Here is a 21046-nt window from a genome sequence, read left to right as displayed (position 1 = left end):
TACAGTCTCCTCAACTGTATGGAAGTCAACGTTTATTCAACCCATTCTCTGTCGATGGGTTGTATCTGGGTTGTTTAGTTGTTTGCTGTTACAAATAGTGTTACATTAAATAATCTTACATAAATGGCATTTTGTATTTTTTGCCAGCGTACTTTGGGATAAAATCTTAGATGTGGGATTGCTACATAGAATGGTAAGTGTATGTGACATTTTTCTAGATATTATCAAATTCCCTTCCACAGGTGTTGTTTCATTTTGTCTTTACACCAGCAATTTAAAAATGCTTATTTCCCCATAGCCTTTCGAGAAAATAGGTTCTCAAATTTAGGGATTATTGCCAATTTGCTAGAAGAAAAATGGTATCTTCCTGTAGTTTGAATTTATAAGAGTGAGGTTGACCTTTTTTTTTTTTTTTAATGTGTTTGAGTCACTTGCATTTCTTTTCTGTGAATACATAATATCTTTTGCCCATTTTTCTATTGGGTTACTGTTTTGTCAACTTTCACTCTTTAGAAATTAGGGATATTAAGCTTTGTGATTTATATTGTAAATATTTTCCCATTTATCATTTGCTTTTTGCTTTGCTTTTGGTATTTTTAGACATGCAGAAATTTGTTTTTATACAGTCAATTTTCCTTATTCTATAACGAATCATGGTTAGGTGAGTTTCTCCACTTCCGGGTTATAAAAGCATTCACCCATATTTTTCTGCTAGTGCTTAGATGGTTTCATTTTTACATTTAGATCTTTTGATCCAATTGGAATGTATGGTGAGCAATGGATCCAATTTCATCTTTTTGCATATGGCTATCAGGTTGTTCCAACATCACTTTTCAAATGTCTTCCTCTCCCTCCCTGATTTAGATGCTGCTTTTACCATAACCAGATTTCCATATGCATGTCTATATTTTCATTGCATTGTCTCTTCATGTGCCAGCACTTCATTATTTTATTTACAAATATGTGTTAATGTCTGTAAGACTAGCCACCCCCCACTCCTTACTCTTCCTTTGCAGGGATTTCCTAGCTATCTTTGCTTATTTCTTCTTCCAAAGGAATTTATAATTAATTAGCTTGTCTAATGTTTAAAAATCCCTGGTATCACATTAAATTTAACTCAGGGAGAACTGACATCTTTATGATGAAGAATCCTGCCATCCAAGAACATAGTGTGTCTTTCCCTTTGTCCAGTTCTACATTCGTACCTTTCAGTAGTGTGTTTTAACACCTCTCATACAAGTTTTGCAGATTTCTTGCTCACTTTTTTCCTAAGCAGTTTTTGTTTGGGTTTGCTTTTTGCTATCTTAAGTATTGTCTGCTCTCCGTTACGTCTTCTACCTGGTTATTGTTCGTTTGTGTGCAGAATATTGTTTCTATAATTACTCTTACACCCGCTACTTTACTAAATACTCGGTATTGATCCATGGACTGCGTTGCAGCTTGCAGATATAAAATCTATGTAAACAGTAATTAATTGCCTTACTCTTCTAATATTTAGGCCTCTTGTTTTTGGGGGTTTTGTTTTCGTTTTGTTTTTTCTAATTGTGTTGGATACAATATAATCTTACAATAAATAACAGTCAATAGAGCGCATCCTTATCTTGTAGAAACCTCTACTAGTTTCCCAACTAAGTAAGATGTTGGCTTTGAGAATATAATATATATATACACACACACATATCCCTTATCTATTAATTCTCATTTATTTTTAATGTGACTACTTAATTTTTGTCAAATGCCTTTTTGTATCTATTAAAATTAGCATATAATTTTCCTCCTTAGCTTTACTAATGTGATGAACTATACTAGTGGCTCTCCTAACATGGAACCACCCTTGCATTCCTGGAATAAACCTCTCTTAGTCACTGTACAGTCTGGTTAAGCTGGAGTGAAAATGGCCCCCAATCTTCAGGGCTTAGAAGGGTTTATTTCTCGCTCATGCTACCCTGTCACACTGTGGCTCAGCTGTAGCTCTGCTACACGTCATCTTCATTCCAGAACCCAGGTCCTTGGAATAGCTGCCATCTGGAACATTTCCGATCTCAGGAAAGAGAGCAAACAAGACGTGCCAAACCAAGGGCTGGCACTTAAAACTTCTTACTCAGAAGTTGCATGTCATTTCCACTCACAATTCACTGGCCGGAACAAATCACACAGCCTAAGTTCAACAGGCAGGGAAGTATAATCTCCCCATAGAGAAGGGAGGCAGTGCAAGAGAGGCACCAAAATATTTTGTGACAAATATACAATATACCACTTACTGTATGTCACTGGATTCAGTTTGCTAATATTTTATTTAGAATTTTGCAACATTCCTGAGAGGGATTGGCCTATAGTTTCTTACTTCATAAAAATAATTTGGAAGTAAGAAATTACCTCATTAAGACGCAAGGTAATTATTGACACACAAATTTAAAAGATAATAGTTCTGCCTTGAATGCTCATTATTTAATAATGAAAGGCATTTAATATACCGCATGTGATCTACGATACTGAGGCATGTTTCTAATATTTTCAACTCCCACTTTTGAACCCTGGATCGTAAAATGTCAGTTTTTCTGTGCACATTCCTGACAGCTCTTTCGACTGAGCAACTGCTGAAGTCGGCGGAAAGACAAGCCTGGAGGGCGGATAGGTTGCCGAGGAGGCAAGGCTCTTCCCATCATCACCCCCTCACCTCCTCCTTGACCGCCCCCCAGCCCCTTCACGGGGCCTCCTGTGGATACAGCGTCTTTTGCCCAAGCCTCCCAACAAGCAGTATAAACGCTGCCTCGCCTGTAAGACCAGGGATGGGTAAGTATTTCTTCATACTTTTCATACGACAGGCTGGAAACAGCAGAGTCGAGCAGCCTTCAGAAAGCCCTGTGGAGCCGCTGCCGACGGAGCGTCTCCCTGCCCTTCCCGCTGTGCCAGGGGGCAGAGGCCACCGTCGGTGAAGCGCTGGCTGCTTCACGTGGGTGTCATTTAGCTTAGCTTCATCTTTGCTGAATGCAACTTTACCAAAACTGGGAGTAGCAGAACCTTGTCTCATCAGGTATTACTAAAAAATCCCTGGACTGGTGAGTGGGGAACGGTTGGAAGGAAGAGAAGGAGGGGGAAGCCAAATCTAGAAAAATGGGATAAATGACAGTAAAATCAGTGATTTATTTGAAAGTCGTACAGGTCTTGTCAGTAATAATTCAGCACAGTCTCTTAAACCTTCATTAACAGTAGAATCATATACTTACTCCAGAACCTGATGGCTACAAGCTCAATGCAGAATGCTAATGCTGGCATTCACACTCTGGCCACCTCACCTGTCCAGGGCCTGCTTTTACCGTATCTTCAGCTAACCTATACACTGGCCAAATGGCAGATCATCTTTCTGGAGCATAGCTCACACCTCCCCGGCTGAGGCCTGTTTTCATGTTTTTTCTGTTTGCACGGCAGTCTCCATCACGTCTGCAATCTTAGATCTCAAAGCCCATGAGGTCAGCAGTCCCCCAAGAGGAGGAGTGAGCTGACTGGCCTCCCGGATTCCCCCTGATCGGTCTCTCTCCCGCCTCGTTTTAGCACCGCTGCTTGGAACTCTCCTAGTCCAGTATTACGTGAGCCGCTTGTGAGCAGAGACCATACAGCAGCTTAGTAGAGGCGCATGGGAGCCCTACTGCCATTTGCTGGCTGTGATCGCTCTTCTGCAGTCTTGACAAATCTATAATTCTTACAATTCTAGTGAAGCCCTTTCTCCAGTCACCACTGGGCTGACTCTTATGGGGTGTGCTGGGAACACGTGCTCAAACGGTGAGTCCATGGCTGAATCACAGTGATTACTGGACACACAGGAAGTAGTGGGCTGCAGGTATACAGCATTGCTTCAAGAAAAGAAAGGACAATGTCTACTGCAAGCACCGGGTTCCAGCCTGTTCACAATCAACCATAAAGGCATTAAGAAGTACATGGAAATACGCTTAACTGGAAAAAATACCCAAGATGGTGACTTTCAGACAGAAATCAAGGATCTTTTCACTACATAATACTATTTCCTGTCAGTTGGGTTAGGAAAGCCTCTTCATACAAATTGTACACAAAAACTGTTACTTGCTTTTACTTCAGAACAGAAGGTCCACTCAGGCCCCGGTTTTCTGTGGCTTGGCCATAGCAAGAAAAAAATCCAGCAAACACTGAAAGTAAGTAAAAGCTGTTATAGAACAGCCAGGTATGAGGCACTACATAAAGTGACATGTACACAACAGAACGGTACGTAATCTTTAAAGAATAAAGCAGCACAAGAAAGACTGTATAGATCGTAATATTTATCAATAAAAGCTCTCAGGGAAAGACCTACTTTTTCACTTCATGGTCTATTCAAAGAGCATATTTTTTAAAGAAAGAGATTACAGGACAGAAATAACTTCCAAAACGATGAAAGGCCTTGTACTCTATACTGGCACATTTAAGCTTAATCTTTTCTGAGAGGCTCCCCTCCAATGAATATTAAGAATACAGTAAAGGAGCTCATAAATGTCCTTTATTACAACTGCATTTAAGCCTAGGAATACTGAGGGGGTTAAACTGGCCTTTTCAAAGCAAAGGTGACAGATTTCTGGGTTTTGTAGGCTCTGGTGCTCAGAGGGAAGGAAGATCTTTGTCCCCTTGCAAGACTAATAAAACCTACAGGTAAGATTCTCTACTATGTGGTTAAGTTGTGTGGAAAGAAGATGTGTAAGGGCCTGTTAGCTTTAAACTAACTTTCCTATGTTTCACGTGCTTTTGTACATATAAATATTTTAAGCTTTCAAAATGTTTGCATTAAAGCAGTTATTTTGTAAATCTTCAGTCAGGCAGACAGTTGGTGACTAAATAAAAGAAGAAAATAAAACAACAATGAAGCAAAAAAAAAAAAAAATTCCAAGTGCTTTAGATACGTCCACAAGCTACTTAACATAGAGCAACCAAACAGAAGTGCTTGTTCTCCCGCGGCATTCTGAGGTTAACAATTAATTAAAAACCTTTTTGGTACTAGAAAACCTTCTCATTGATAGGGCTGAAAACTGGGGTAGAGGGGAGAAGAGGAAAAGAGATGAGAAATCAACATTATTAATACTGATTCCTTTCATTCTGTGCTTTGCTTCTATACAGAGAACTTTCAAATTTTTATAAATTATAGTAACTTTCTGATGAAATTAAAAACTTCAGCAGGGTTCACTGTGGTCAAATTAGAATGATCCTGAGATCACTATATGCCCACACGTGCAGCCAGCCCGACCTGGGGGCTGGCCTGCAGCCACGGGGGCGCGCATGGGGAGGGGGGAGGCCAGGCTCGGAGGGGCTGGTCTTTGATCACCTTCAGTCCTTTTTCAGCTCATTGCTGTTCTCCCCACTGGGCTTGAACAAGGGAATCTGCTGGCCATCCTTGAGCTCTAAGAAGACCTCCTGAAGGTTCCACCTGAGAGAAACCAAAAGTATAGTCTCTAGTCAACGAAACACTGAGGCAAAAGACACGGTTTAAAAGGAAAAAAGCAGTTGTTAGGAATGTCTTAAGTTTTTTAAACACTATTTTATGTTAGCAGTATGTTAACGTTTTAACCTTTTGTTCCAGGCTCACATTATTTAACCAGCATCACCATCAAGGCAAGTTTAACCATGAATGGCTGACCCCAGGGAAGGGAAGGAGCAGCTCACTCCTCCCCTTTTCCTAATCCACCCACCAGCCCCGCCCGGACCGTCAGCTCCTGGCTGGCAGCCGGCCAGCTCCTCCACTAATCCCAGGCTCAGGGGTCAGTGAGCCCGGGGAAGCCAGGCAGGGGCTGCCTGCTCCTTTTGTCCTTGAGAATTAGAACACATCTCGGCTAAACAGCAAACATCTCTGAGAGAGGCTTCCCATGGGGGAAGTGAGTGAGTGTAGCTACCGGCAACCAGACAAGAAAAGCCAATTAATGGGGTAGAGAGCTTATTTAAAGAATGTGACGAATAATTCTGGAACAGGAACCCATGCCTCTATTCATTTGTAACGACGGAGGCAGCAGCGTTGGAAGCTGTGACATAGCATCAAGTTATGGCAGACCTAGACCACTACCACTGTAACGTTCTTCAAATTCAGTAGCGTGCACTGGATAAAATGTCTGGACTGAGCTTAAGAGCCCAAGTAGTGGCATGCTGTCCAAGCTGTAAAACTTCTCAAGCTTTGAAAAACTAATTCTTACTGCCACAATCATATAACTACAATTGAAAATGGAAATCGTTTCCATCAGAAGGTTCTCCTCCTGCTGCCTGCTTCCCACCCACTTTCCCATCATACCTCTTAAAGGGGGCATCTCTGGATGAGCTGACATAGAGATAGCCCTCTGACTTGGGTCCAGAGACAGGAATCTTCAACTGGGGGTATAAAATGAGAGACGTAAGTGGATACAGTGCTGTCCTCTCAAGGGATAACCTATAAAATCCAGTGATTATCCACAGAACCTGGTTGTTTTTGAACTGGAGCCTAGCTGAAGAATTCACCTTATTTTCCATCTGGCTCCCTTAAAATGCCCTGCCCCTCTTTGGATGGCCTGGTGAGGTCAGTGGCAGTGCTCCTATCTGGCAAGGAGACCTTATGTGCCAAACTCAATGCTCTGAGTACTTGCAATGATTATTTTAAAGTCCACGGTTAAAGAAGAACTACCGATATATGCAACAGCATGGATGAAGGTCAAAAACATGTAGAGTGAAAGAGCCTTACCCAAGAGTATATAATGCATGATTCCATGTCTTAGACCAAACTAGGTTGGGAAAAAAATGTCAGAAAGTGCCTCTGCTGGAGCTGGGGGGATGTGAGAGGACCAACTGGGAAGGGCATGAGGCAGCTCTCAGGTGATGGGAACAGTCTACATGTAGGTAGGGGCTTGAGTTGCACAGGTGGATGCATTTGTTAAAATTCATCAGGACAGTTAGATGTGTACCTTTCACAGAATGTAAATTTTACCTCAAAAAATATATATTAAGCTCTAGTTAATGATATATATGGCTTATGTATTTAAAGGTGAAGTGTATGGATATTTGAAAATAATAAGATAGGTTCAAGAACAGGTAAGGTAGAGCTAGACAAACAGGTATGGGATAAAGCACATTGAGCAAAATATTAGTTACAGAATCCAGGTAGCAGATATTGGGTTCCACAGCATAAATTCTTTGATCTTTTCTGTATGTTTGAAACTTTCAAAATAAAATAGAAAAAAAAAAACCCCAAAAAACAAAAAGAGTCCACTGTTTATAAGGGGGGAACTATTTCTAGCAAATTGGTCCATACTCTGACCTGGACCATAAAGCAGTTCTAAGAGGAGAGTTGACAGCAATATACACCCTCCTCAAGAAATAAAAATCTCAATCTAACCTACCATCTAAAGGAGTCAGAAAAAGAACAAAGCAGAAGGAAGGAAATAATAAAGATCAGAGAGGAAATAAATAGATCAAAAAAACAACAGAAAAGATCAGTATAACCAAGAGCTGGTTTTTTGAAAAGATAAACAAAATCAACAAACCTCTAGCCAGGCTCACCAAGAAATAGAGAGGACCCCGATAAAGTAAGAAATGAAAGAGGAGGAATAACAACAGTTATCACAGAGATACAGAATCATAAGAGAATAGTATGAACAGTTATATGCCAACAAATTGGACAACACAGAAGAAATGGACGAGTTTCCAGAAACATACAGCCTGCCAAGACCGAATCAAGAAGAAACAGATAATTTGAACAGACTGATCACTGCAAGTGAAACAATCTGTAATTTAAAAATCCCCTGCAAACAAAGTCCAGGACCAGACGGCTTCACTGGGGAATTCTACCAAACATACAAAGTATTCTAAAAAAAACTGAAGAGGAGGGAACACCTCCAAATTCATTCTATGAGGTCACCAGCACCCAAAACCAAATAAAGACACTACCAAAAAAAGATAATTACAAGCCAATATCTCTGATGAATATAGGTGCAAAAAAACCCTCAACAAAATATTAGCAAAGCGAATCCAACAATACATAAAGAGGACCACGCACCATGATCAAGTGGGATTCATTCCAGGGTCACAAGGACGCTTGAACATATACAAATCAATCAACTGTGATACACCACATTAACAAAAACCACATGATCACCACAATAGATGCAGAAAAAGCAGTTGATAAAAATTCAACAACCATTCATGATAAAACCTTTCACCAAAGTAGGTATAGAGGGAACACATCTCAGCATAATAAAGACCACTTATGACAAACCCACAGCCAACATAATGCTCAACAGTAAAAAGCTGAAAGCCTTCCTGCTAAATTCAGGAACAAGAAAAGGCTGCTCAGTCCCACCACTTCTATTCAACACAGGGTACTGCAAGCCTCTGCCACAGCAATCTCACACACACACACACACACACACACACACACACAGTATGTAAACTGGAAGGAAAGAGGTAAAACTGTCGCTATTTGCAGATGACCTGATACTCTATATTATAGAGAACGCGAAAACCACCACACAAAAACTATTAGAAGTAATAAATGAATTCAGCAAGGTAGCAGGATACAAGGTTAATTTGTAGACATCTGTTGCATTTCTTTACACTAATAATGAAATATCAGAAAGAAAAGGAAAACAGTCCCATTTCAACTCACTTCAAAAAACATAAAATACTCTAGGAATAAACTTAACCAAGGGGGTGAAACACCTATATGCTGACAACTATAAAACACTGATAAAGGAAACTGAAGAGGATTCAAAGAAATGGAAAAATATCCCACACTCTTGGATTGGAAAAATGTTGTTAAAATGACCATACTACCAAAAGCAATCTACAGATTTCGTGCAATCCCTATCAAATTACCCATGACATTTTTCACAAAACTAGAATAATCCTAAAATTTATATGGAACCACAAAAGACCCAGAATTGCCAAAGCAACCCTGAGAAAAATGAACAAAGCTGGAGGTATAACACTTCCAGACTTCAGGCTATACTACAAAGCCTCAAAACACCATGGTATTGGCACCAAAAGAAAAAGATAAATCAATGGAACAGAATAGAGAGCCCAGAAATAAACTCACACACCTATGGTCAATTAATCTACAACAAAGGAGGCAAGAAAATACCACAGAGAAAAGACAGTCTCTTCAACAAGTGGTGCTGGGAAAGCTGGACAGCTACATGTAAATAAATGATATTAGAACATTCCCTCACACTATATACAAAAATAAAATCAAAATGATTTAAAGACCTAAATATAAGACATGATACCATAAAGTATCTAGAAGACTACATAGGCAAAACATTCTTTGACATAAATTGTAGCAATATTTTCTTAGATCAGTCTCCTAAGGCAAAAGAAATAAAAGCAAAAATAAACAAATGGGACCTAATCAAACTTAAAAGCCTGTACACAGCAAAGGAAACCATCAACAAAACAAAAGGATAACCTACGGGAATGGGAGAAAATATTTGCAAACGATGCAACCGACGAGGGGTTAATACCCAAAATATACAAACAGCTCATACAACTCAATAGCAAAAAAACGAACAACCCAACCAAAAAATGGGCAGAAGACCTAAATAGACACTTTTCCAAAGAAGACCTACAGATGGCCAACAAGCATATGAAAAGATGCTCAATATTGCTAATCATTAGAGAAATACAAATCAAAACCACAATGAGGTATCACACCAGTCAGAATGGCTATCATCAAAAAATCTACAAATAATAAATGCTAGAAAGGGTATGGAGAAAAACGAACCCTCCTACACTGTTTGTGGGAATGTAAATTGGTGCAGCCACTATGGAGAACAGTGTGAAGGTTCCTTAAAAAACTAAAAATAGAGCTCCCATACGATCCAGCAATCCCACCCACTCCTGGGTATATATATGGAAAAAATAAAAACTGTAATTCAAACAGATACATGCACCCCAATGTTCATAGCAGCTCTATTTATAATAGCCAAGACATGGAAACAACCCATGGGCCCATCAGCAGACAATTGGCTTAAGAAGATATGGTATGTATACATACATACATACACAAACACACACACACACACACACACACACAATGGACTATTACTCAGCTATGAAAAAGAATGAAATATTGCCATTTGCAGCAACATGGATGGACCTAGAGAATATTATGCTTAGTGAAATAAGTCATACAGAGAAAGACAAACACTATACGATATCACTTATATGTGGAATCTAAAAAATAATAAAAAAATTTATTTACAGACATAGAAAACAAATTTATGGTTACCAAAGGGGAAGGGATAAATTAGGAGTATGGGATTAACAGATACATACTACTATATATAAAATAGATAAGCAACAAGGATTTACTGTATAGCACAAGGAACTATATTCAATATCTTGTAATAACCTGTAATGGAATATAATCTGCAAGAACAAACGACTGAATCACTATACGTCAATTAAATTTTTTTTAAAAAATCATCAATTATCCTTATCAGAATACTTGAGCACGAATTGCTTTTGTAGTTAGGGGGGAAATATCTCTAATAAAACTATTTCCATTAAAAATAATAAAAACAACAACAAAAAATAAACTAGGTCAGATCAGCTCACTCTTGTCCTCCAAGTACTTCAGGGCTTCTGCTTGTCACCATGAAGTGCACACACCTCACAAGACGACGTCACAGCCCTCTGGTTGCCTCAGCCCGTTCTCCCTGCCCACACCCTCCCTGGGCAGCTGCACCTCTGTGGAGGACACACTGGCAGGGAGCACAGCCACGTGCCTTCGTGTACAGCTGCTGAGCGGGGCCCCCCTGTCATGACAACCACCTCCCAGTCCACTAACCTCTCCCTCCCAGGCCTCTGCTAAGGCATTTGCTTCACCCTGCCTTATGCTGGAATTTGAAACTATCAACTCCCTGAAAGCCTTCTGCATCTCTGCATTCCCCACACAACTGAGAATCATTCCTCCAACTCAAAACATATTAAACAGAAGAAAACAACACTTCTTATATTCAGTTGAACTATAAAAGAAGATAAGATACAGCTGAAACAATGGACTGGCATTCCATGGAAGCAATGGAAATAAGCTTTAAAACTAGAGTTTAGGTGTATTTCAAGTTCAAAGCTGAAATACTGGCAAACCACCACTCATCATTTCTCTACAACCTCCCGTTCAAGATGGCGACCTGAGCACAAACGGGGCTTTCCGTGCCACATCAATTCCCCAGAAAGGAAGAAAACTATATGAAAATAAATTAATCCATAATGCTTTTTTAAACGGTGCTAGGTACCACCTAGCGGCAGTTGTACGTGGTGGATTTTCCCATCCCACATCTTTCTCCAGCGTCCTCCAAGACCCCTTCCGGAGGACGGCAGCCCCTCCTCCACTCAGTAGGCACCCGGCCTGCAGTTCGCAGGGGGAGCACGTTACCTTTGCGTCGGCAATGTCCACGAAGTTGTACTTGTCGGTGAGGCGGAGGTAGTGAACGTTGAGAGGAGTGCCCAGAGCTTCCAGCGCCTCAGGGTGACTGCGCAGATGCTCCAACGCCCACTGGTAATAGGAAGCCCTAGAAAAAGCTTCTAAGGGGGAAGGAAAATGGTTACTTTTTTTTTTTTTTCAATTGAACTTGGTCAGGTATACTCTCCCTAGAAAGTGAGATGATGTAATCCATGTACAACATGGAAACCGAAACATGAAATTTATGGGTGGAATTATTATTAGGGACCACCTACTCTGAACTGTCCATTTTAGAGACTCCAAAACCAAAACATAGGAAGTCAGCATCTGCAGGGATGTGGCAGGTGACCTTGAGAAAGGTACTGGACCTTTCTGTGCCTCAATTTCTTCATCTCTTATTTCCTCACCTCATTCGTTGCCTCTTTTCTTCATCTAAGGGGTCTGATCAGATCTTCTCTAACTTTTCTTTCAGTTCTAAGTCCTCTGGTTCCATGACTTGCTCAAAGTGATATAGCTAATCCGAGGCAGAGCTGGGGCCACAATCTATGACTTGACTTCTGAACATTGCTCCTTCCACTAAGAGAAATGTCCTGATAAACCAGCATAAAACAGACCACAACAACAAAACCCTCAGGCCACGCAACAGGACATGAAAACGCTAACTTGTCAAGTTTATAGATGTACGCCAACATTTCATGTAGATAAAGCTTACAAACTGCTCTCGGCCTCAGGTATCCTTGGCCCAAAGGCTACTAGGAACTCCAGGAAGCACCTCCCTGAAAGTGTACGGTAGGACAAGCGGCCCCAAGGAGAGCAAAGGACGGTGAGCTTCCCAAGTAAGGTTTTTTGTTCGGCAACAAGAAAGACTTCCCTCTGCAGGCCCAGCCACAGGAATGGACTGGAAAGGCGGCTCGAGCCTGCAGAGGCCAAGGAGAACGCCCCTCCCGTGCTGCTTCCCGGGAAAGGGGAGAGGGGGTGCTGCGGGCATGAACGAGGTGCCAGCCCTGAGGGCAGCAGAGGCTGGGTCCAGGCGGTTCATCTTCACTGAGCGATTTCTCAGTATCCCCCAAGCTGTGAGATTAACGTTTACAACATCCTCGCACACAGGCACTAATATTACCCCTCATCACATCGATAACCGAGGCCCAGGAAGAAGCCAGACCCCCCCATAAGGCCACACAGCTAGTGTAGAGCCGGAGCTGGCTGCAGAGCCCACTGGACTATCGCTTTCCGCCGACCCCAGCCTCCTAAAGGGGAGAGGCTGCCAGGCCCCTGACCGACAGTGTACTCATTCCTGCCATGTCCTGCCCCCGTCCCTGTGGCAGAGCAGAGGGGTGGCCGAGTTGTTCCGGTCTGAATCATCCCGGGAACGCTCATCTCCGGCCACCTCCAGACTCGGAGACCTCTGGGCCCGCCCTGAAGGCAGGTGGGAAGGACGGGCGGAGGGGCCACGGCCGTTTGCCCGGCTGCGGGCGGAGCGCACGTCCGGGCGGGAAGTCGCAGTGCTGCGGGGTCAAGGTGAGGAGCCAGGCTGGGCGGGCGTAAAAGGTCTCCACAGAGAGTCAGTCCAGAAAACACTGCCGCCGCTGCTTCGCAGCCAGTAGCGTGGAAATGCCCTTAAATGTCTCGCTGCTCACAATGACTGCGGCCTGTCTTTACAAATTCAAATTTGGGTGCAGAGGGGTGGAAGCTGCATCTGCCAGGATTCTGCCAGCCTGGACACTGCTTTTATTTTCTGCTCTTGCCAGAGTCTGCTGCGCAAGGTCCTGTCCTCCACTAAATCAACAGCAGAGAATGGCAAGGCAAACAGGCCGAGGACACTTGAGAAAGAGCCAGTTTTCCACACCTGTGAACCATCTGGTGTCCCCCTTCCCTCTGTTCTTTCTATAATCTCAGAAATCTTGATGGATCTACTGCATGTGCACTGGAGTGAAAGCCCATCTTGCTTTTTTGAGGCTTCTTATGCAAATGGGTCCTACTCCTTTGATTTGTTCTTGTGGCTCCTGGGAAAACTGGGATTACAGGATAAGAAGGAAGCTATAGCCAATGGAACTGCGTACTGGCTTCTAAAAATAGTCCTTTCCTTCTTTCTCTAACCTGCTGAAAGCATCTGAAGTATTTCCTTTGATGGAGGAATGGGGGGCAAGAGAACTAGGAGGCGGCCCTGCCTCGGGCGCTTCACTGGATACTTACTCTGTATCAGGTAGTACAAAAGGGCGCAGCCCCCGCTAGCCGCCACGCCGGTAAAAAAGACCTGTTTCCCCAGAAGCACTGACATCCTGCTTCCTAGAGACTGAAAAACAAAAGATGTGAATTTACGGTTAGATTCAGGTTCATGCCAAGCGCCTCCGCCTGGATTGGACCCCACAGGGAAAGGAAAGCTAAGGAGGAAGCCAGCAAGGAGGCGAGGCCGCCTTCCCTTTCAGAACGCCAGGGCCGGTTCTGGAGCCCAAGCCGAAGTGCCCTCCCAAGGGTGGCCCGCATCCAGGACCCAGGCCATGGGGGCGAGGGCTGAGCACAGAGCCGGCATTCAGCCCTGCTGTCCTGAGGGACAGAACGCAGCGTGTGTGCCAAGTCCCGCACGGCCAGGAAGTACAACCACTTTGTCTCACGCCGGCTGGTAAACAGGAAGCTTATCCTTTTGTTGCAATAGCTGGGCTTGTAAGCCTCCGAATGGGCCGGAGCGCTCACTGGCTGCTTTCTTTCATATTTTGAAAAACATCCCACCGCCTGGATGAGGACACTGTGGTCCTGACTTTCAGGCTGAATGGAGAGACGGAGAGGAAGGAGACAGCTCAGCACATGCAGGGCGCCCACCCTGCCGGCCTGAACTCCCGTCCCCTGAAGGCCAAGGCCAGGTGGGACTAGAGGCAGCACGCGGGTCTCGGTGGCACCAATTACTCTCCCTCCCGGTGGCCTTTTGACCACCGCGCGCACCTAGGCCTTGCTGGAGCGTGCTGGACACCTGGCCATAGAGCAGAGGCGGCCACGGGCTTAGAGGACTCACAGTTCACGTGCGCGCCGGGCCCCACAAGTCACACAGATGAGCAGACCCTGAGAAGTGAGGGACACACGGCTCAGCCGACGGGCAGCTCCAGCCCGGCTCCAGCTAACTTCACCACGTGGGCCAGGCCTGGATGGATCTTCCGATTTTGCAAGAGGTCTTTTATGTAAAATTGCCTGAATTCTAAATGTTGACAGCCAATTAAAAAAAAAAAAAAAGACCTCACAGAATACGCCTGTGAGTCAGGTTCTCTGTGGGCTTCCAGCTGGCTCTGGCCACCCAGGCTGCATCCGGGCATCCTCACCCGAGGTGAGGTAATTCCTCTGCCCTCTCTGCTGACATTTCTCAAAAAAATAAAAAATAAAAAAAAAAGATTTTGGGCAGAGATGGAAATTCCAGGTTTACATAAAGGAAAAGATAACCGTAAGTATGTATGTCCCCGTTTGCATATTTAACCTTAGACTGTATGTGCCTCTTTAGAAAACAAAGCCTCTGATGTGACCTAAAGGGGTGTGCGGTGCAGAGCCAGGGATAATGCTAGGGCCTCCACTGGCTGATCTGAGTCAAGGCAAACACATGCTCACTATCTGCTTCTCCACTTTCTAGAATACGGAGAGTAAGAACAACTGCCTACCTATCATTTCCGAAACCTGAAGGTAAGTGAGTCCTGAAGGGAAGAAGGCCTGTTGGAGAAAGTTCCTCACGTGGATACTCTTTCTGGGAACTGATCATTAAACACACCCTCTGACAGGGCTAAAGTTGACCAGTTCTACACAGAAGTATCATCAAATCCAGCGTTTAGATAAATCGAATTAAAGAGGGTGAAGTTTCAGATCATCCCTGTATTATTTACTTATATACTGTTTTGTTCAACTAAGAAAAAGATGCCAAACCCCCAAATCAGTGTTCTCCAGCTGCTGTGGGAGTTTCGGCTGTGCTGCATAGTAGGTAAGAGTATTTCTCAAAGTTGAGGGTCAAGTCAATTGCAGTGATGTGATCTGGGAAAAACCATTTAGTCTCATAAGGAAAACGAGCAGAGCATCTCCAAGGAATGCAGTAGTCAGATCTTGCTTAACTTGAAGGAGAGCTCAACAGGGTGGGGCAGCGAGCCAGCAGGAGTTACGCACGGCTTCCCGCACGGCTGTAGTTGCTAAAGGGAGCATGAGAGACGAGGGAAAGGTCGTCCTAAACAACTCAGACACGAGCCACCCCATCCCCTCACGTGGCCTTGCAGCCACAAGTGAGCACTGAAGACCAGGCGAACCCACAACTATCTGGGGAGCGACGTTCATCTACTGTCTAACTTGAGGACACCCCGGAGGCTTCTGATGGGGAACTTGGCCCCGGAACAACCATTACTTTTTGCCACTTCGTAGCCCAGCTTCCTTGAAAATCATCAAAGGAAAGTTGCCCTACAATCAAAAACTTTACATTAAAATCACTTTTTCAGGGACTTGCGTGGCGGCCCAGTGGTTAGGACTCCGCACTCTCACTGCTGAGGGGCCTGGGTTCAATCCCTGGTTGGGGAACTAAGATCCCACAAGCCGCGCGGCGCAGCCAAAAAATAAATAAATAAAATCACTTTTTCAAACCCAATTCTCTCTGGTTTCTAGTTTTACACAGCCAAGATTTCTTACCAGTCTAAGCTTTACAGCATGAAAGAAGTTGAGTTTAAGTTCTGAAAGGAGCCTTATCTATATAGGGCCCTGGTTGTTCCCTCTTACTCTTCTGCCATATTAAGAAGAAAAAACAAAGCCTGCTGGTTTCCTGTCTGTGTACCGTGCATGTTTTGCTGCAGCAACCAGAAAACTGGTGTGGGCGGGAGATGGTGTGGGACCGCAGCACATATAATGGGACCAGTCCACAGACACCGACACGAGGTGCTATCCATGTAAGCTGTACTCCAGTGGACTAAAACAGCATCTCAGGGTTAGAAAGAAACAACAGTATATTAAGTGCCTATGTAGCCTTTAATGATACTGATAATAGCTAACACTCCTATCTCTTGCTATTATGTGCCTGGTGATATTCTAAGCGCTGCGCATGTAAGAGTTCACTGAATTCTCACAACCCCATGAAGTAGGAACTACTGTTATCATCCCCATTTTACAGACCAGTAAACTGAGACACAGAAAGGTTAAGTAACACGCCCAGAGTCACACAAATAAGTGTGTAAGTGGCAGACCTGGGATTCAGACCCAGGCAGTCCAGCTCCAGGGCTGTGCCCTCACCCACCATTACACACTAAGATATCTGTGATTTCAGAGACACTGAGATGCGAAAATATATATATATATATATATATATGTCTTGGCATTACAATATATTCATAACATTCAGTGCAAAAGGCCTTGTCAGGTATGCCTTCCCTGCTATTTTTCCAGACAAAAGCGTGGCAGGTATTCACACCTTTGCTCTTCCTTTAGCTTATTAGCAAATGGTTGTTGAGGACCTGCCCCGGGTCAGACAGACGGTGCTGGGGATACAGACAATTCAAACAAATTCCAACACAGACGAGGCCACGGAGCACAACCGCACACACACACACACACACACACACACACACACACACACGGCACCACTCACAGGGTAAACGGCCTAGACGCACACACTCATTAAGACGGGTTTCCAGCAGTTGGAAGCTGTATAAAGTGCCTTGTTCTAATTTGCACAAAGGCGCCCACGGGCGAGCAGCCCGGTCGGTGTGCCCCCATGTGTGCACCAAGAGAGGAAGCAGCACCCAGGAAGTGGTCGGCCCTGCCTGGAGGGGATGAGCAAAGGTTTCACAGAGGAAACCGACTCTGAGCAGAAAGAGGTGAAGGGGTAGGAAGCGGGCTTCAGATTTGCAGAAATGACAAGCAGAGGGAGACCAGAGGGGCAGAAACAAGAGCTGCAGAGGCACGGGGAGCGGAAGCGGAGCCACAGGAAATGGGTCTAGAAATAGAGGCGGTTACTGCTCAGAAAGGCCCTCTGCCCTGCGCGGCTGGGTCTACTCTGCAGGTGAGGAGCTGCAGGTGGGAGGAGAGGCATGCGGCACGACCAGCCAGGTGACGTCTGCGACAACACGGCCAAGAGCTCAGACCAGCGTAGTAATAAGAGTGGATCAAGAGGGTGGTTTCTTAAAATATTTAGGATCGTTCTTATGTATTTGCTGATTTGTACAGCAGCTTCTTCCAAAAAGGATGATGGGGCTAACAAGGACATGCATGTCAGAAGAGAAGTAAATAAATGGATGAGGAAAGGAAGACAAATGGAAAATAATTTTAAGAAGAGAAACACAGCTGGGGTAAAGTCAGTGTCCCGAATTGCACACTGTCACGCACTGGACACCTCCTCAAGGTGGCCACGGATCTGACGCTGAGCTTCCTATCTGCTCAGCAGAAAAGGCAGCTGCAGCATCTACAAGGTCCAGAGCATCCGTGGAGGAACACCACACCTGCTAATGACACACCACGCCTGAGGAAGATCTCTCCCACCATGTTCAGAACGGGAATCTCTCAAGTGGCTGGTGTTACAAACAGCATCCCCAGGTTTTTTTCTTTAAGTTCATAACTTTCAAATGACTATTTTTTTTAATAACATTTCATAATGAAAACCACAATCACAGTCCACGAAAAAAACATAAACAGAATTTTACAAGCGTCCCAAGCAGTGAGGACTCAGTAGGAAGCTCTGCTGGGCCACCTTGACTCCGTGGAGAGGTAAGGCAGTCGTGATCGACCTGCTCTCCATGTGCCAAAGCGGGGTGAAGGGACTGGGGTGGGAGGCGAGAAAGGGGGCTCAGTCTCTACTCCTTTTTAACCAGCTTCAGTTTACCTGCTCCGTCAGCTAGCTTTTGAATAGAGTGTTCAGCAGGCCCTAATCTCACAGAAAAAATTCAAAAAGGTGCTGTAGAACTAGAGATAGACTTTAGGCTACCTCTAAGAATGTGACATTTTAAAACTAAGCTTTTGATAAGAACTGGAAATATTTAAACTTGATGTGAAAATCTGCTAGAAACTTCAATTCAATTAGTCTACTACACAGCCAATTAAGAAAAGAATTTTTTTGCTTTACCGTTAACCAAGAGGAAAGGGTCGTGACCCATTTTGAAAATTAAGGGACTGGTTAGCCACAGGAAGATGGAACAAAGTACAGGCAAGGTCTCTCCAGAAAGCAGTCCTAAGTAGCTCTGCTCTGATATACGAAGGGTGACTTCAGCCTCCAAAGGCCAATGGTCTACAAACTTTTTTCAAAGTACTGAATCCCTTTCTAGAGCCAAAGGACAATGTGTTAGACAGCTGCGGGAGCTGGCACAGGGCTGGAGGGCCCTCCTGGCTGCCTCCCCTCGAGTCCCCGACCAGATGAAGGAGGCCTACAGAATATCACTAGGGCGATGAACAGAAGCACCCCTGAGGGTTCCAGCCACAGGCAGGATCTGACCTGGCAAGAGCAGAAGCAGTACCGTGGTGCAATCTCAACCTCTGTGCACATCAGAATCACCTGAGCAGCAGCTCAGGGTCACGGAGCTATTCCACACCAGAGCTATGACATGCATCTGTCTGACACCGGAGGCCCTGGTCTTTCCACTGAGCGACGAAACACACATTACAGACCACAGATTTCAGAACAATCAGCTTCTCATACAAGGGATACGTGCTGTCCAAAAGCCACTCCAAAAGTTCACAGGTGCCACTGTATCCCCAAGTCATAATTTCAGGGGTCAAGACAGAACAAAGAGACATAAAATCCACTCAGAAGGAGAAGGAGAGATAGGTCTTCCCTATTTGTTGAATGACACTGCCCACAGCTACTGCCACTCTTAAAGACTACACATCCTTCCAGCCTTTATAAAATGAAACCATGACGGGGAGGGAGGGCAGAGGAGGGGAGGGAATCAGGCTTAAGAAAACAGACATGAAAAAATTAAGGCAGTAAGAATTAGAATTAGAGTGAAAGAATAAGGAAGGAATAAAGCCAAAAAGACCAATAGAGGAAAAAACAGAATTTAAGAAGTAGGAATAGCAAAAAAGAAATAAAACAGGGCTAAACTTTAAAAGAATGAAATGTATTATATTTGAGATAAGGGAGACAAAAAAGGCTAGTAACAAAACCCAAAAGTATAACAGCATGCCAAGTAAATGTGATAAAAGATTTTTTTAAAAACTAAAAGAACATAAATATTCTCACCAAAAATAAATAAATAAATAAATGTTAAGGGATGGCTTTGTTAACTAACTCGTTAGAGGGAATCCTTTCACAGTGTTTACGTTCGTTACGTATATCAAATCACCACAATTGTATACTTTAAATATCTTACAATTTTATTTGTCAATTATACCTCAGTAAAAACGAAAAAAATAAAAAGGTGATTATGTTAAAATGAGGCCAGTAGGGTAGAGCTCTAATCCATTATGACTAGTGTCCTCACATGAAGAGGAAGAGACGCCAGGGATGCAGGTGCACAGAGAAAACCATGGGAAGAAGGAGACCACCTGCAAGCCCAGGAGAGAGGCCTCAGAAGAAACCAACCTGCCGACAGCCTGGTCGCCAACTCCCAGTCTCCAGAACTGTGAGAAAATAAATTTCTGTTGTTGAAGCCCCTTCCCCCAAATTAAAAGACTAAGAAGGTAAGCATTTAAAAAATTAAGCATAAAAACATTAGTGCCAGCTTACCAGTTTTGGCTCTGAAGTCTTAGAATAACCGAAGGCTTCTAGAGGGATAATCTCTATTCTGAATTCAGGATAATCACAGGCAAGCACCCTGGCACGAGTCAACTTTCCCCCTTGGTTAAGCTGAGTTAAGAATGTTGAGGGCAGGTGATGGTGGTGGGATGAACTGGGAGACTGGGATTGACATATATACACTAATACGTATAAAACAGATAACTAATAAGAACCTGCTGTATAAAAAATAAATAAAATTTTAAAAATATAGTTTAAAATAAAGGCAGTTAATTGTAAAAAACAAAAAAACACCTACAAAGACACACACAAGAAAAGACAGAAAGTAGAGCCTACTTTGAAAAATAACAATTTACTCAAATCTGGGAGAAATTTCCACTAATTACAGTGTGAATGAAGACAGAGACACACTCCAGTGGCCAACTGCAGCCCCGCCTCTGAAGGGTAAGAGCACAGCTGCCAGGAAGTGCATGGGAAGAGGGTGCAGCAGCCCTTCGCCTCTCTCCACCCCAGCCCAAAGTTCCTGGGTTTGTAGCAATGAGGAAACAGGCAGCCAGCCGCAGAGTGGGTGAGCCCTGACAGCCACTCGCCCTACCCCATCCGGAAGTTCTTTTTCTATATCCATTCCGAGACTACAATCCTAATCAGTACAACCCCACAGTAAGTAGACACAGGACTGGCAGTGGCAACAATTCACTCCAAGAAATAAAATAATATGGAAAAGAGCATTGATCTAGACACATAATTAGTTATTGAAAGACACTGCCTGCAAGAACCAAGTACAACAGGAATAAAGAGACATCATGCTAAGAAGGAAATGGGAAAAACTCAGATAAGGAGATTTCAAGGAAACTTGAAAATGCAACAGCAGACCTGACATTAGCATTGGAGAAAAACAGCAGAATTAACATGGCAGAAAAGCTGAATTCTTAATGAGGAAGTTACATTCAAGAAGTTTTCCC

At 43.7% G+C, this 21046-nt stretch overlaps 1 protein-coding gene across 1 annotated transcript in view; it reads right to left on the bottom strand.

Annotated features, from left to right (window-relative positions):
* Positions 1–3124: 3124 nt before the first annotated feature.
* The window catches only part of COA1 (cytochrome c oxidase assembly factor 1), a 240344-nt gene continuing 222422 nt past the window's right edge, over positions 3125–21046 (bottom strand). The window contains exons 9-12 of the mRNA XM_082399882.1: positions 13610–13709; positions 11390–11538; positions 6278–6354; positions 3125–5425 (exon numbers count right to left, since the gene is read on the bottom strand). Of these exons, the coding sequence (XP_082256008.1) occupies positions 5326–5425; positions 6278–6354; positions 11390–11538; positions 13610–13709 (426 nt within the window). The 3' untranslated portion in view covers positions 3125–5325. The remainder of the gene's footprint in view (positions 5426–6277; positions 6355–11389; positions 11539–13609; positions 13710–21046) is intronic.

Source organism: Balaenoptera borealis (assembly GCF_965194805.1).
Source record: "Balaenoptera borealis genome assembly, chromosome: 7".
In the NCBI taxonomy this organism is placed as follows: domain Eukaryota; kingdom Metazoa; phylum Chordata; class Mammalia; order Artiodactyla; family Balaenopteridae; genus Balaenoptera; species Balaenoptera borealis.
The sequence above is the reverse complement of the archived record's forward strand: the minus strand, read 5'-3'. Positions and strand labels throughout refer to the sequence as shown.